The 18426-nt window shown below is 38.5% G+C and overlaps 1 protein-coding gene across 1 annotated transcript; it reads left to right on the top strand.

The window, feature by feature from the left end:
• Positions 1 to 14094: 14094 nt before the first annotated feature.
• On the top strand, positions 14095 to 16638 carry LOC306986153 (E3 SUMO-protein ligase ZBED1-like). Its single transcript, XM_079589055.1, has 2 exons — positions 14095 to 15369; positions 15803 to 16638. Exon 1 carries the CDS (start codon positions 14389 to 14391, stop codon positions 15349 to 15351), a length of 963 nt encoding a protein of 320 aa, XP_079445181.1. The 5' UTR covers positions 14095 to 14388; the 3' UTR covers positions 15352 to 15369; positions 15803 to 16638.
• The last annotated feature ends 1788 nt before the right edge of the window (positions 16639 to 18426 follow it).

Below are 18426 nucleotides of genomic sequence, written 5' to 3'. Positions count from 1 at the left end.
TAACAACTGTTAGCTGGGTAGAAGTAAGGTGTATTATTCATTAGAAGTTGCTAATCTACCTAGTGTGTCAGGAAGTGAAGTTACAAATCTGAATGTCTTTCATTCCTGTGTTCTAACTTGAGCTGAGGCTTGTAAGTTCAAAGAAGAGATCTCTCCAGCTCATTCATGTTCAGACTCCCCAGATGTTGAGAATAAAGATTTAGATGTTCAGTCACAGAATTGAGTATTAGTTACTTCACCTTATGTTCATCCTTTTCTGGTTGATTTACCCAGTTCTGACTGCGACCTGATGGGTCCTATTTTCCTCTCTATGATTGCATTTGATCAATGTCCAGGAATGGATCCACTGTTTTGAGCGTGGTAACAATGAATTGCACGTGTCATGGTTGATGTGCCAGCTCGTGCGATGGGGGTCTGTTTGCCTTTATTCAGACAGGGCAGAAGGGTGACTGCAGAGAAATGGGGTGGGATTTGCAAATAATCGCAGATCTCATTCGACCCTTGTGTAAAGAGGTTTGTACGGTGGCCGAGAGAGCTCAACGCGCTGCAACTGAAGAAAACACATGCAAATAAAAAAAAAACATGCAAATAGAAAAAAAGCACATGCAAATAAAAAAAACACATGCAAATAAAAAAAAAACACATGCAAATAGAAAAAAACACATGCAAATAAAAAAAAGCACATGCAAATAAAAAAAAACACATGCAAATTAAGAAAACATCTTCATCAGTTTCACAACACACGTGTGCTCCAAATACTCACAACACAACCAAATACAGAAACGCGCTGCAAAAGTTCACAACACAACCAAATACAGAAACGCGCTGCAAAAGTTCACAACACAACCAAATACAGAAACGCGCTGCAAATAGAACAGAACACAACGGAAATGTTTCTGGGGAACCCAATAAGTGACGGACCCGGCTGGTACGTGCTTATTGCTCGTGAGCATCCTTATGCCCTACGCCCTTAGAAGGGCAGACGGTAGAGCCCTTGAAGTGGGGACTTTGGAGGGAGCAGGGCACTTGTGTGCCGTTATGTAGCCGCTTGGAACGGACTTGAAGGGAGCAACGAAAGACAACGTAATTTCCTCATTATTTTCACCTGGGACGTTCCCATGACAACGCAGCGCGGTGTCCGTCAGCTGAATAGCTTACCAGAAATATAGTTTTATTGCTGTTAACATAACTGTTGCAAATAAATATAGATTTTATACAACACAGTTTTTAAAATATGCGTTATATCTGTGTGTGAGTATCTCATATTTGGACCCTGCATTCTAACATTTCTTATGAAACTTATTTTAACGTAACATGACAAAATGTGTACAATGTAACTGATGTATAGATTAATATCTTTCCCTCATGATCTTTTTCTCTATCTTTTTATTTATTTATTTATTTGAGTCTTTGTTCATTGCTCATTGAACATGCTCATTGTTCTTATCTGATTAGTATTCTTATAACATTGAACATATTGTAAATACGTTTTGTATATTGTATACAAAGTTGTATGTCATAAACGTGTCATCTCTGTATGTTTTGCAAAAAAATAAAATAATAATAAATAAAATGAAAGTAGCTATAAGCAGTAAGCACCAAGCACGTAACAGCCGGGTCCGTCACTTATTGGGTTCCCCGGAAACATTTCCGTTGTGTTCTGTTCTATTTGCAGCGCGTTTCTGTATTTGGTTGTGTTGTGAGTATTTGGAGCACACGTGTGTTGTGAAACTTAATTTGCATGTGTTTTTTTCTATTTGCATGTGTTTTTTTCTATTTGCATGTGTTTTTTTTTTTATTTGCATGTGTTTTTTTCTATTTGCATGTGTTTTTTTTATTTGCATGTGTTTTTTTCTATTTGCATGTGTTTTTTTTTATTTGCATGTGCTTTTTTCTATTTGCATGTGTTTTTTTTTATTTGCATGTGTTTTCTTCAGTTGCAGCGCGTTGAGCTCTCTCGGCCACCGTAGGTTTGTCTACTGTTTAGTTTTGAAATGATTGTGCTCTAATCTTTTTCAGTGTTTCTATTTACATCTTTAGTGATTTTTCAACTATTTACTATGTCTTGTCCCAAAAAGGTAGATTTAGAGGTTTTGATGCAAAATAAATTCTAATTTGTTAAAAAGCAATGAATTGTCTAAAGTGACATTTAAAAAAAAATAATAAATATAGCTGCAAGCAGCGATTACGGGCCCAAGCCGGTGGCACCGCCACCCTGGTGCCTTTAGTTACACTAAAGGCACCAGGGTGGCGGTGCCACTGGCTTGGGCCCGTAATCGCTGCTTGCAGCTATATTTATATATATATATATATATAAACCGCCACCCCGGTGCCTTTAGGGTTCCTGTGCACGACGGGCAATAACATAACTCCACTTTGACTGTCGAGAAGAAGTCTGCTTTAGAGCTTGCATCAGTGTGGGTTCTGCAAAAGTGCGCAACGAGGGCACATATCAACCCCAAAGTATGCGTGAGAACCCTTCTGAAACCTAAAATGAAAAATTAGACACCCAACAGTCTCATGGACAGTGATGGACTTAACGGACACATGAAATCAGCAGCCATTGTAAGTACACAACACCGAAAATTCCTATGAAGTGTGGAATATATATTCATTGAAATTACTGTACTTTATTATTATTATTATTTCCTTTATTTAACCAGGAGATCACATTGAGATATTTCTATCTCTTCTTCCAGTGAGACCTGGTCAAGACAGCAGCACATCAAATTTCACATATAAAATAACAGTCAGACAACACCACAATGCACAATAATCGTACAACTAAGTAAAAACAAATCAATTATAACAATTACAAATGTCTGTTAAAACATTTTGTAAAAGACATTTAAAAGTGCTCAGGGTTGGAAGTATATCTAAGTTGAGGACATTTTGCAATTCGTTCCAAGCCCACGGAGCATAAAAAGAAAAAGCGCCTTTGCCGAATTCTGTCGATACCCTTGGGCATGGCCGCATTAACAACAGGGCTAGGCGGGGCTAAAGCCCCGGGGCCAGAGCAAGGAGGGGGCCCGTGATTGGCCGTGGAGCAGATTGACTATCCATCGGTAACGCTGATTGCCAAAGCCTCACCACGCCCCCCACAAACTAGCCCTGTTATTTAGTGATGCTTTACCATAAATTGCATGCATTATCATGGAATCATCACTATCAATCGTTATTATTAAAGTAATTGACCATTCGCAAAGACCAGCCTCCTGTGTGTGATAAGCCAGGCTCTCGCTCTCACGAGTCACGCCACACATGTTCTCACGCAGTGAAAAATACATCGCGGGGCACAGACTAGTAGTAGGCTACGCGCTGACAGACGAGAGAGCAGCTTACTTTTGACATGAAACAAAGTCTCAACTTTCAAATATTGTCATTTAAGTAATTTAAACAATACCGTTCAAGTTCAAGTCCAAAGACGTTAACTTTCTACTGACTGCTTTGCTGCCGGACTAAATTTCGGATTCGGCGTTATGATTGGTCAGATCGCCTGTCCATCAAACCCCCGTGGCCGGCAGGGTGAATTGAAACGTCACGTTTGAATTTGGTATATCAAATGCATTTATTCTAAAAGTGTATGATGGAAATTTGTGTTTTTTATGTGCTTTTTTATACTAAGAAGAATAACAATTTGGAATGTAACAATTCCAAATGACAATTCCAAATGACAATTTGGAATGTAAAGAACAACATATTAGGCTATAGTTATCTGTTATATTGGGAAAATGCCATATACATAAAAAGAAGTGGGCTCAAAGTAAACCAAATTTTCCACATTTTATAAATGACTTTACATTATATGTACATCTTTCGGAACAAACTAAAAACAAGAAAGAAATGAAAACATGTAATGCTTTGAAAGCACTGGATTTTATGTAAAATGTATTCTTTCTTTTTTTCCCACTAGAAGCTAATGTTAATGTGACATTGTGAATTTGTAATACCGCTTGTTACAACATTCCTTCTTATGTTCATTCAAGCCCTTGTCTGTTCTAGAAAGGATGCAGCAAAGTTATTTAATGCTAATGTATGAGACATCGGCCTACGCTGAGTTTCATTCATTTATGAGGAGCGCTCTCTAGTTAACAGTGAAAGTGAACGCGGCGCGCGGCTCCTCCATCTCACGGTTATTATATTGTCTGCTATATATTTACCTTGTATTTGTTAAATACATGCAAATGGTTGATGAAACATTTATTAAAATAAGATACAATTGAATTTATACAAAACGAAATTCACTTTAAAGAAAGGCTTTTAACAATGCAATGCAAGTGAACGCGGCGCGCTAGCGCCTCAATGTCACGGTTATTATATTGTCTGCTATATTTGCTTTTTATTTATTAAATACATGCAATTGGTTGATTAAATATTTATTAAAATTAAGATACAATTTATACAAAACGAAATTCACTTTAAAGAAATGCTTTCTACAAAGCAAAACTTAATGAAATGGTAAAAACATGTCTGACGATTTACAAAAACAAAACTAATCTGCACTTTAAAATGTTAAAAGACATAAATGTTAATTAAAGCTGCAAGCAGCGATTGTGGGCCCAAGCCGGTGGCACCGCCACCCTGGTGCCTTCAGTTGCACTAAAGGCACCGGGTGGCGGTGCTACCGGCTTGGACCCTCCATCGCTGCTTGCAGCTTTAATTATATATATATATATATATATATATATATATATATATATATATATATATGCTTGGAAACATCATAGTGGAGCGGTGCTTACTATGAACGGCACAAACTGTACAACTGACTATTTAAACAGAGCAGTGTAATTTTTTTATGTTAGGTTGACTATTTTATTATTAAATTTTATTAAGGCTATAATGAACATGCTGCGATGTCAAGATTGGAATGCTGTGTGTGTGTGTGTGTGTGTGTGTGTGTGTGTGTGTGTGTGTGTGTGTGTGTGTGTGTGTGTGTGTGTGTGTGTGTGTGTGTGTGTGTGTGGCTCGATCGAATGGAGACATAAAAACATACTCCGTCATTTTGTTCACACAGGACATCATTCAAAGTGTTTCTCTATATTTGTGTACACTCGCAATAAAGCACAACATTGTGCTTTTGTTAAACTATAAACTCTTGTCAAACTGTAACCTACAACTGTCACCCAACCAAAATATCACACACACACACACACACACACACACACACACACACACACACACACACACACACACACACACACACACACACACACACACACACACACACACAGAATGGCAGAGAGACAGAGAGAGACACAATCCACATTCAAACCACAATATCTGACTTTCTGTTGGTCGGAGCTAATGACTGTAAATTAGAAAGTTGTTCGGCTTGATAAGATCAATATACACGCTGAGTTTTGTAACTGTAGGTAAAACTATAACTAAGTTATAACACACTTTATGCATCCTTTTTTAATCATAAATTTGTTTCCTCGCCACGGCCAAACCGTTCGAGATATCAAAAATCCCCTGGCAATTTATCATCTTCCATGTCTTGACTTCATGCTGACCGAGTTTCGTGGTCATCGGATGAATTCTCTAGGAGAAGTGTTTCAAATGCGAGAGCAAGCGTTCTCCAATCAACCCGTAATAGCCGACTTCCTGTTGGGCTGGCGTAAAACTTGACCCAGGGAAAGTTGTTCGGCCCGATTAAATCTATATGTGTACCGAGTTTCATATTAATTCATGCAAGCGTGTTTGATATACGGACAAGTGTTCGAATCCCATTCCAGGGGGCGCTGTCAAGCCCCCCTGCCACGCCCGGGTACCAGCTTCAGCCTGGCCCTGATGGCCGCGGGTTCTGACCTGTGTGCAAAATTTCAAGAGTTTTCGAGCACGTTAAGGCCCTCAAAAGTGCCAGAGATTTTGCACACAGCAGAGAAAGGGTTAACACACAGAGGGGCAGAGGGAAAATGCTCCAAAAAGTACACATTCAAACCAAAATATCTGACCTCCTGTTGGTCGGAGCTAATGACTGTAAATTAGAAAGTTGTCCGGATCGAAGAGAAGAATATACGTACCGAGTTTGGTTACTGTAGGTAAAACTAATACCCCATTTTTGACTAAAGGTGGCGCTACTGAGCCCCTTACCACGCCCGTTTCTGAAACTTCGCACATGTCTATTAGACAATAAATGTGATATGCATGTTGAGTTTCATGCAATTTGAAGTATGTTAAGTGCCTCAAATGCATCCAAAAAGAATATAAAAGTTTAAAGCGTTGCAATGGCGACAGTATTAAAGATATCAATAATCCTTTCACAGGTCTACATCTGTCGTGTGTTTACATTATACAGATGAAGTTTGAAGCAAATCGGGTAAAAATAAGAGGGTGAATTCAAAGTATTTTGAAAGTGACACACTTCCTGCTGCCAGTTGGTGGCGCTATAACTTTGACTCACAATAGTCACATCCATGTGATCGGCCTCTTACAGCGAACACACTGCTGAAGTTTCATCAAGATCAGTTAATGTATGAGGATGTTATAACACACTTCCTGTTTCCAATATTCGCCATAAATTCGTTTCCTCACCACGGCCAAACCGTTCGAGATATCAAAAATCCCCTGGCAATTTATCATCCTCAATGTCTTGACTTCATGCACACCGAGTTTCGTGGTGATTGGTTGAATCGTCTAGGAGGAGTATTTTAAATTCCATTGCATGTGTTTTTTAAACTACGCCAAATAGCCGACTTCCTGTTGGGCTGGGGTAAAAAGTCAGACCATGAAGGATATATGAACCGATGAGATCTATAAGTGTACCGAGTTTCATATTATTTCATGCAAGCGTGTTTGATTTATGGACCAAGTTTTCGGACCCCGTTCCAGGGGGCGCTGTCGAGCCCACCTGCCACGCCCGGGTACCAGCTTCAGTCCGGCTCTAATGGCCGCGGGTTCTGACCCGTGTGCAAAGTTTCAAGAGTTTTTGAGCACGTTAAGGCCCCCAAAAGTGGCAAAAACCTTGAAAAAAATTGTATTATAAAGAAGAAGAAGAAGAAGAACAAAAAATCCTTAGAAGAACAATAGGGCTCTGCGCCCTTTCAGGGCTTGGGCCCTAATAATTTGGTATACAGTCATGAGAGACTTTCATTTTAATTATTTTATTGCTGTATTTTATTTACATCTAATCGAATAGAGGATTTTACACAAAAATATATCTGCATTTTATATGCTGGAATATGCAGAAATATAAGTTAACAGAAAAAGGTTAAGTGTTCAACAATTTTCTTCAAGTCTGAGACTGTTGCATTTAATTTAATTTCTGGTTGATGTAATGTGCATAAAGTTAAAATATTGAAACTAATAAAACAAGTTTTAAAAAAGAGAATGTTTAATTTGATTAAATTTTAGGGGGCCTCCAATAGCTCATAGCCCCGGGGCCCAGTGAGCTCTTAATGCGGCCCTGCCCTTGGGACTTTTAGTTGGATATGAGACCCTGACCTAGTAGAGTAAGAGTTTTTGTAGTAATTAAGAAGATTTGAAATGTAAAAAGGTAATTTCCCTAACAGGGCTTTTGCGATAAATAAATACATATGTAACTATCTCCTCTGATGTAAAGATAACCATGATAGGGAAGCATATAAAATACAATGATGCGTCCGTGATTCTGCGCCGGTGATAAAACGTAAGGCTGCATGATACACAGAGTCTATTTTTTTTAATAGCGATGTAGCTGCGTGCATATATAAAAGATCACCATAATCGATTATTGCTAAAAAAGCACTCTCTATTATTTTCTTTCGGGCCTCGTAGGGGAAACAATATTTTAAGCGATAAAAGAAACCTAATTTTGGCCTAAGCTTCTTCAACAGCTTGTTGATATGTATGTCAAACGCCAATCTTTCGTCCAGCCATATGCCTAAGTATTTATAGGAACTTACTCTTTCTAATGGTTGACCTTTTGAGTTTGTAATTATCTCATCAGTTAATTTAGAGCGACCTCGGCTAAAAATAATATATTTCGTCTTTTTCGAATTTAAAACAAATTTTAAATTTAGCAGTGAGTGTTGCAGTATATGAAAAGCATCCTGAAGTTGCTTCATTGCTTGGTTTAAGGATAATGCAGTAGAATAAATAATTGTATCGTCTGCATACAGGTGTAGTTTAGCAGAGTCTATTCCATGACCTAAATCGTTAATATAAATAGAGAATAAGAGAGGGGCTAAAATAGATCCTTGAGGAACCCCAATATTTACGTGAAGAAATGGGGAATTGTAATTTTCCACGGAAACACACTGCGTACGATCTAAAAGATAATTTTCAAACCAATTCAATGCTGCTTCACTGAGGCCTATAGACGCGAGTTTCAGTAACAATATTTTATGATCAATGGAATCGAAAGCCTTTGAGAGATCAACAAATAAAGCAGCACATTACTTTTTGCTGTCCAACGATGTTATAATATCGTTTGACACTGACATGGCTGCAGTAATGCAGTTATGTCCGGATCTAAATCCTGACTGATAATCATGAAGAATGTTATTATCAGAGAGGTATTGTTTCATTTATTAATGATTCGAATACCTTTGCTAAAACTGGCAATCTAGATATGAGGCGGTAATTTGGATCTTCAGGATCTCCGCCCTTTATTAAAGGAGTAACCATTGCAGTTTTCCACGTTTTGGGTATAATATTGGAGACAAGGCTTAAGTTAAATATGTTCGCTATAGGCTCTGCTACAAAATCAGCTGCCAATTGTAATAGATAGGGCTCAATTTGATCTATTCCTGCCTTTTTTTTATATCTAATTTTAATAGAGCTTTATGGACCTGAGCAGTAGTAATTGGCACAAAGTTAAATAACTGTGAAGAGGTAAAATGAGTAGGTCCGGCAATTTCATTACAGATAGTGGCACCCAAATTAATAGAATCAATGAATGAGCCCGCTGAAATAAAATAATTATTAAAAGTATCTGCAATTACTTCTTTGCCCTTTACCACGCTCTGATTAATTTTAAGATGATCTGGGAATTTAGAAGACAAATTCGATACTGTAGTAGACTTAACTAATTTCCAGAACTTTATGGGATTATTTATATTTTCGTTTATTGCAGACAAGTAATAGTCACGTTTTGCACTTTTAATTAGTTTTGTGCATTTATTTCGTAATGCTCTGTACGTTATCCAGTCTAAAGAATTATTTGATTTCTTTGCCTTAGCCCATGCAGCATTCCTCTGTCTTATATTAATGGAGAGAATATCATTGAACCACGGGTTATTTTTATCACTTATTCTAAGTCTTTTGATTGGAGTGTGTTTATCAGAAATAGATGTAAATGTTGAATTAAAATGTTCCCAAGCCAGGGTAACTTCTGGTATGTATGAAACAAAACCCAGATCACTATTATAAAGATCACGTAGGAAAGCTTGATCGTTAAAATGCTTAAAAAATCTTTTGTAAATATAACGCGGAGTAGTTTTAGGGATTTTACAACTGCACTATGATCACTAATATCATTGCAAAAAACACCTGATGCTGAATATCTGTGGGAAGCATTAGTTAAAATTAAATCCAATAAAGTGGATCGGTCAGTGTCTTTTTGATTCATCCTGGTTGTTGAGTATATCAACTGTCCCAAACCGAGAGAGTCACAAGTCTCTTTGAAGAGATCAGAAGAGGACGTGTGACTTTAAAACACTTGTTTAAAAGAAAAAACACATGTATACATAGTATAAAACACTAGATGGCACAATACCTATTTTTAATAGAGTCTTTCTGCCCTCCTCCCCACACACACACACACACACACACACACACACACACACACACACACACACACACACACACACACACACACACACACACACACACACACACACACACACACACAGAGAATGGCAGGGGGAACTCTGTCAGAGAGAGGTAGAGAGAGACAAAACCACATTCAAACCAAAATATCTGACTTCCTGTTGGTCAGAGCTAATGACTGTAAATTAGAAAGTTGTCCGGCTCGATGTGCACAATATACATACCAAGTTGTGTGACTCTAGGTAAAACTAACCCCCCCACTTTTGTCAAAAGTAACACACTTCCTGCTGCCAGTTGGTGGCGCTATAACTTTGACTCACATTAGTTACATCCATGTGATCGGCCTCTTACAACAAACACGCTACTGAAGTTTCATCAAGATTAATTAATGTATGAAGACGTTATAACACATTGTGTTTCTCTTTTCTCGCCATAATTTCGTTTCCTCGCCACGGCCAAACCGTTCGAGATATCAAAAATCCGTCCGCAATTTAGTATCCTCAATGTCTTGAGTTCATGTTGACCGAGTTTGGTGGCGATAGGATAATTTTTCTAGGAGGAGTATATAAAATAAAATATACCCTGCCACGCCCGGGTACCAGCTTCAGCCCGGCCCTGATGGCCAGGGGTTTTGACCTGTGTGCAAAGTTTCAAGAGTTTTCAAGCACGTCAAGGGCCCCAAAAGTGCCCAAAAAGTTGCACACAGCAGAGAAAGGGTTAAACTAAAGCCCCCCTCCTCACACACACTCACAGACACTGAGAGAGACTGGCAAAATTCTCAGATTTTCTCCCATTCAAACCAAAATATCTGACTTCCTGTTGGTCGGGGCTAATGAGTGTAAATTAGAAAGTTGTCCGGCTCGAGGAGATCAATATCCATACTGATTTTTGTTACTGTAGGTAAAACTAATACCCCATTTTTGACTAAAGGTGGTGCTACTGAGCCCCTCACCACGCCCGTTTCTGAAACGTTGCACTTATCTACTAGCTTAAAAATGTAAAGTGTCTGTCGAGTTTCATCCAATTTCAAGCATGCTAATTGTCTCAAAAACATCAGAAAAAAATATTAAAGTTTGATGCGTTGCCATGGCAACAGTATTTAAGATATCAATAATCCTTTCACAGGTCCACATCTGCCGTGTGTTTACATTATACAGATGAAGTTTGAAGCAAATCGGGTAAAAATAAGAGGGTGATTTCACTGTTAGCCCGGACAAGTTGAATCTACTTAGAAAATGTGAGCAAACTGGTTGCGCTAAAATAGTTAAGTAATCTTAACTTAAAAAATTCAAGTTAATTTAACTTAAAATGTATTGTAATATCAATTACTTTGCAGTTATTACACATAGTATATTTAAGTTCAATGTACTAAGTAAGTTACATTTTTGTCAATTGATTTATTTTTAATTTGTTAAACTAGAAAATTAATAAAAAAAGCAAATAAACATACACTGTAAAAATGAATACGCTATATCTAATCAACAGGCAACAGATTACAAGCAATATTATTAATTAAATTTAACAAATTAGAATTGAGTAATAATTGATCAAATTAATTCCTTAAGTTAACCATTTAAAATGAGTAAAATTTACAAATAAAAATTTTAAACAAAAATATCTGAATTAAGAATTCTTTATTTTTTATTGCCAACATTGAAGACACCTGATGTTAACAAGCAGAATCCCTGAAGGAGAAAACCATAATTTAGTCACCATTATGGAGATGAGTGTGTGTTTTAGTTGGGCTCTTGACCCTTTAATTATTAACTTCAAGTTTTGTTTGACTGCTGTACATGAGTTATAACAGCAGATGAACAAAGAGAAAAGGTGATTTGATGGTGTTGGTTGTGTTTTAACATAATCATTATTTCACAATCATTTGACCTGAATCACTGAACTCATATGGAGTCCAATTTATGAGTTAGGTTAACTTCACTAATTATAGTAGCACTGGCCAAGTACGGCATAATATCTTTAACTTTTACAATGTAATCCAAATAATTTAAAAAAATGATCTTATATAATAAAGAGACACACAGACATCAATAATCAGCCTGTGCATCTCAACAATGGTGACAATTATAAAGCATGTTGTAGTGCATTCTGGGTGCCACTAATCAAAACTCATTCATGGCTCCCATCATGCATTGCTGCATGAATAAATAATGAGCTTATGATCAGAGGTGATCTGTTTGTCACCATTGTTGAGATTCATACGCTAAATCTTGATGTCTGTGTGTCCCAAAAAAAAAAAATGTATATATATATAGATATAGATTTTTTATTGATTTGATGATTTGGATTTTATTGAAAAGGCTAAAAATATTATGCTGCTATAATTAATAAAGCTAACCTAACTAACCTCATAAAGTGGACTCTATATGAGATCAGTGATTCAGGTCAAATGATTATAAAAAATAAAATAATGATTATGTTAAAACACAACCAACACAATCAGATCACCTTTTCTCTTTGTTCATCTGGCTGTTATAAATCATGTACAGCAGCCAAACAAATCTTAAAGTTGATAATTTAAGGGTCAAGAGCCCAACTAAAACACACACTCATCTCCACAATGGTGACTTTAATTATGGTTTTCTCCTTCAGTGATTCTGCTTGTTAACGGTTGTTTCGGACCCCGTTCCAGGGGGCGCTGTCGAGCCCCCCTGCCACGCCCGGGTCCCAACTTCAGCCCGGCCATTCGGGTTCTGACCCATGTGCAAAGTTTCAAGAGTTTTTGAGCACGTTAAGAGACCCAAAAGTGCCCGAATAGTCGTAAGAAAAATAATAATAATAATAATAATAATCCGAAGGAAAACAATAGGGCCTTCGCCTTTTCAAGGCTTGGGCCCTAATAAGAAGGAGAAGAAGAAGAATCCTTAGAAAAACAATAGGGCCTTCGCCTTTTCAAGGCTTGGGCCCTAATAATAATAATAACAATAATAATCCGAAGGAAAACAATAGGGCCTTCGCCTTTTCAAGGCTTGGGCCCTAATAATTGTATTCACTGACTAATAACCTTATCATTACCTTTAAAATGAAACTACTGAACATGAACATAAGAGTCTGATAAAAAACAGTTAAAAGAAAAGAAGTCTGACGGATTTAGAGGGTTTTGCATCTGAACTCATCATATATATATAATGCACTCAATAGGGAGGTAAAGGAGGTCTTCCACATGCCCCTAGTAAAATAAAAGATCTCTAAATATATAAGAAATTATAGTCTGCTCCAATTCAACTTCCACTCCAATATATATATATATATATAAATGTTGCTTCACTTAAAAGAGCTTATTTATCATAGAGGCACTTCCTTCCAATCTTAGTAATATGTAAATAGTATCACAGAGTCACAGTTGTCACCTATAGCGTGGCAGCGACAGCGGGCAATCGAGAACCATCTTGATTACAGGGACTTCAATCTTATCACCTTAATCTTTGACACAGAGAATCTTCTCAGACCATGGGGTGTCTCAACTTAATTAGCATACAGACCACAGCTTTTGCAACAAGAGCAACTTCATTTACATTAAGACCAGGATAAAAGGTTTAGGATTTGGATGTTCTGGGTTCATTCTGACGCCGGTGAACCCAAGGTACCTTGCCACTGCTATGCTGTAATAAACTTCATTTTTGAGAACTTCGACATCCACATAATTTTTTCTTACAATCTCACTAATACTGGGGTTACGGGTGTTTTAAGATCGTTAAGAGATGAGAAAGAGAGAAAATCTGCACACTGCCAGGTATAAAGCTAAATAACACTAAGATCTGTAGCAGAGAGAGAAAATAGATGCTTGCACACCAAACACAGAGAGGTCTCTGAAGAAAAAATGACGATGCATCTGCGGCTCATCTATTTATAGCCTCGCGCCGCTGACGTCACCGACCGAGGCTACATTACTTCCGGTCGATTCCATCGACGCGTTTACACACTATATAGCCCCGCTCGCCCTCCCCCTCCTCCTGCGAGAGCTCTTCGGCCTCTGCCACAACGACAGGTCTCACACCCTCCTCCTTCGGCTCGAGGTGAACCAAAAACAACTGATACCAGCTCTCAGTGATATGTGCCGGGTCCCCGCTATGATAACAGTAACTTTCTCAAATGTTTACAGAACAAGCGGGAACCCTGTGTGCCTGTATCTTTCTCTATTGCTGTTCGATTACATGATAGAAAGTAGGGATGCAAACGGTTAATCGATTATCGATTAATTGTCGAAAATAATTTACTCGATTAAATAAATTAATTGTCGGTTAATTGAATGCGAACGTGACACGAGACACCCGGGGGCGGCGAGAGACCCGACACAAGATTCTCGCGGGCGGCTAGAGACCCAACACAAACTTGACGCGGCAAAAAAATAAACCAAACATGAGGCGGACAAAACGGAGTGGAGTGTGGGAGCATTTCAAATGAATTAATGATGACAAAGACGCCCAATGTAAACTCTGCGGTACTGTCATTAAGTACAAAAGCTCTACGAGTTCGCTAAGATACCACATTAATAACTTACATGCAGCCGTGTTGCAGGGAGGTAGTCTGTCGCCTTCACAACCTACAATCGCTGCTGTGTTGGGAAGGCGAGTATGTGACCACAGAAAAGCAGAGGGCATTACTCAGAGGATTTGCGGCATGATCGAAAAAGATATGATGCCAGTTAGCACCACTGATGGTGAGGGATTTCGGGAGTTAATACACTTCATGGAGCCAGGATATAATATCCCTTCTCGAACGACCATAACTACCCACTTGGAAGCACGCTACAAAAACAAGAAGGCTGAGTTAAAAACACAGGTAGCCGCGGCTAATGTGGCTCTGACGACAGATTGTTGGACGGCACTGACTACAGAAAGCTACATTACAATCACTTGTCACTACATTGAAAACGACTGGCAGGTAAAGTCAGCAGTCCTTCTCACAGAGAGCCTATCAGAGAGACATACAGCTGAAAATTTAGCTGACAAACTCAACCAGTCTGTGGAGTCATGGGGACTCACCGGGCGTGTAATAGCCTGTGTGCATGACAACGCTCGGAACATTGTCTCAGCAAACAACCCCGCACGAGTCAGTTGGAAATCAGTTTCTTGCTTTTCACATACGTTAAATCTGGCCGTCAACGACGGATTCGCTGCTGCTGGTGTCAGCCGAGTAATTGCAGCTGCTGGCAGGTTGGTCAAACACTTCAACCACAGCACACCAGCAACGAAAGCGCTAGAAGCAAAACAAAAACAAATGCAGCTACCAGCTCATCGGCTCATTCAGTCCTGTAAAACCAGGTGGAACTCTGTACATGATATGTTTGGCAGACTCGTAGAACAGCGATGGACCGTGTGTGCTGTACTATCAGACCGCGCAGAGACCAAGCTTACAGACGCGAGGACGCTGGAGTTGAGAGACGACTTCTGGCAGCTGATGGAGGACATAGCGCCAGCACTGGAGGCTCTCAAATGTGCAACTACTGTCATGTCTGCAGATACTGAAGTATCCATATCCAACACGTACCCCATCACATTCAGTCTGATCAACACGCATCTCAAGACGGCAGATGGAGACAGCAGCAGAGTGGCGCAATTCAAATCTAAAGTGCGCACTTAGTTGGGTGAACGGATGAAGGTAAGATATGGTCATTAATTATACTCTTAATTGAAGTTTATGCATTTCAGTAATTCAAATTAAAAGGTGAAACTAATATATATAACTATATATGCATGATTATACTTTTCAGAGGGCCGACATTTCTGTATTTAAAATCCTTTTTTTATTATTGATTCCATGTAATATTCTAATTTTCTGAGATTTTGAATTTGGGGTTTTCATAAGCTGTAAGCCATAATCAAAATTATAACTTCTGCACAATATTTTAATTTTTGGAGTTTCATCTGTCTGTATATTATATTAACAGATTATGGGGTGAATAATTTATCACTTATCACTAACACATTGTCACTGTGTAAACTGCATTTTTATGCAGTTGTACCCTTGTCATGTCAAACCTTATTAAATAAAACTCTGATGCTAGCTTTCTCCTTTATTTAATTTTTAACAGGTTGAGTCTGAAGACCTCACATCAACAACACCAATGATAGCAACGATGCTGGACCCTCGGCATAAGCACCTGGGATTTTTGATCCCAGCAAGCAGGATCTCAGCTAATTCCAAACTGCTTCAACTGGCTATGGCAGAACATGTGGGCTCCACATCAACAAATGAAGCCACCACTGGAGATGATGTGCCAGTCCAGGGAGCTGCACTTCAGAGGCACACTTCTGCTATGACTCTTCTACTGGGTGAAAACTACACCACCAGCAGCAACGATGACATAGAAAAGGAAGTGGACATGTTTTTGAAGGATCCCTCACCACTCCTTGATTCCAGTCCCACAGAATGGTGGAAAGTCAATGAAGGAAGATTTCCGAGGCTGGCAAATGTGGCACGACGATATCTGTGCATACCGGGCACGTCTGTCCCATCTGAACGTGTATTCTCAGCAGCTGGCCTCACTGTAAACAGGCTGCGCACACGACTTACTCCTGACCATGTTAATATGCTTATTTTCTTAAACAAAAATATAGGGGTCTAGGTCAGGACTCAGGAGCCTATTCAACATTGAGACAGGAATGTTTTTGTTTCAGGAGAGGTAGCCTATGTCTTCATTTGACTGTTCTAATGGATGCCCTCTAATCTTACTGTCACCTTCCTCAGGGATTGATTTAAGTTGTGTTAAGTTCTATATTTGAAGTTTCCAGGTCTATCTTACTGTTACCTTTCTCAGACCAAGGGGGATTATAAGTGCTGCTGCTAATGTTTCAAGTTTTTTATTTATGTATTTTAATTTTCTGTGCATAATTTATTTTGTTAAACTAAATAAATGCCATTACCTGTACCATATCCCAACGGTTACAATAAAACATCAATTGAGCAATATAACATGCATTTGTATTCAGTATATAAGCAATATTTAGATTTTTATGTTAAAGACACTATTGATACCTTGAGAAATGTACATTCTCTGGAAAATAGCCGCTTATCAGTTAATCGTTAATCGATCGATAAGGTCAATCAACTAATGATTAATGAATTAATCGATAATTTGCATCCCTAATAGAAAGTCTAAGGCCTTCAAAAACCGTACAGCAAACCCATCTAAACTGGTGCCTATTACACGCCAAACTAAGACTGCCGTGGGGACAAAAAGTAAGACTGTTAAGTTAGCACTCTTAAACATCTGCTCACTTAAAAATAAATCACTTCTAGTCAATGACTTAATAACCACAAACAACCTGGATTTTATGTTTCTAGATGAAACTTGGCTAGAAGACAACTGCAGTGCAACAATCCTCAATGAAACATCTGCTCCTAACTTTACTTTTATGAGTGTCTGCAGAGCGGGTAGGAGAGGTGGGGGAGTAGCTGCTCTTTTTAAAGATGTCTATCAATGTAAGCGAATATCATTTGGTAATTAACCGTCTTTCGAATATCTGGGTATTGTGTTAAAAGGTGCTCCACGCATTTCACTTATCATTGTTTACAGGCCTCCAAAATACTCTTCAGCCTTTTCTGAGGACTTTACAGAACTGTTATCAACCATTTCCTCAGAGTTTGACTGTTTTGCTATTGCTGGAGATTTTAACATTCACATGGATAATGCAGAAAACAATATGGCAAAAGAAATCAAAACTGTTTTAAAAACTTTTGATCTGACTCAGCATGTACATGGACCGACACACAATCGTGGACACATTCTAGATTTACTTATCAGTAAGGGTCTAAACATTTCATTAATTGTCATTAAGGATGTAGCACTGTCTGATCATTTCTGTATTCTCTTTGATCTATTGATCTCTCCTGCCATTGAAGCTAGATCTGTGTCTGTCAAGAAGAGATGCTTAAATGAGAACACTAGTGTACTATTTATGAAGGCTATATCTTCAACACCAAGCATATCTGCTGACTCTGTTGATTTTCTCCTTGATTCTTTTAACTCAAAAGTTAAAAGTGTAATTGATGATATTGCTCCTGTGAAGGTCAGGAAGAGTGGTAGACAAAAGGCACCCTGGAGAAACTCAACAGCAGTGCAAAATATGAAAAGACAATGCAGAAAAGCAGAGCGCATGTGGCGGAAGACAAAACGTGTAGTCCACTATAACATCTACAAAGACACCATCCATGCTTTCAATATGGAACTAGGCAAAGCTAGACAGACTTTCTTCTCAAATATTATTAACAGCAACTTAAACAACACACGCACTCTTTTTGCTACTGTAGAGAGATTAACAAACCCCCCGAGCCAGATTCCCAGTGAAATGCTCTCAGACAGCAAGTGCAGTGAGTTTGCTTCTTTCTTCTCTGAGAAAATCAATAATATCAGAAAGGTGATCAGCACATCCTTGAGTTGCACTGGGGTCAGACAGATCAGACCACAACCTGAGAAAGAAGTTACTATGTCTGATTTCAAAGAAACTGATGGCAAAATTTTAGAAGAAACCGTACAGCACCTTAAAACATCAACCTGCACCCTTGACGCTCTTCCCACATCTTTCTTCAAAAGTGTGTTAAACAGCTTAGAAGCAGATCTCCTAGAAGTGGTAAATGCCTCACTTCTCTCTGGAAGTTTTCCAAACTCCCTGAAAACTGCAGTTGTCAAACCCCTCCTGAAAAAGAGCAATCTGG

This window comes from Phoxinus phoxinus (assembly GCF_949152265.1).
Source record: "Phoxinus phoxinus genome assembly, chromosome: 18".
Taxonomy (NCBI): Eukaryota; Metazoa; Chordata; class Actinopteri; order Cypriniformes; family Leuciscidae; genus Phoxinus; species Phoxinus phoxinus.
The sequence above is the reverse complement of the archived record's forward strand: the minus strand, read 5'-3'. Positions and strand labels throughout refer to the sequence as shown.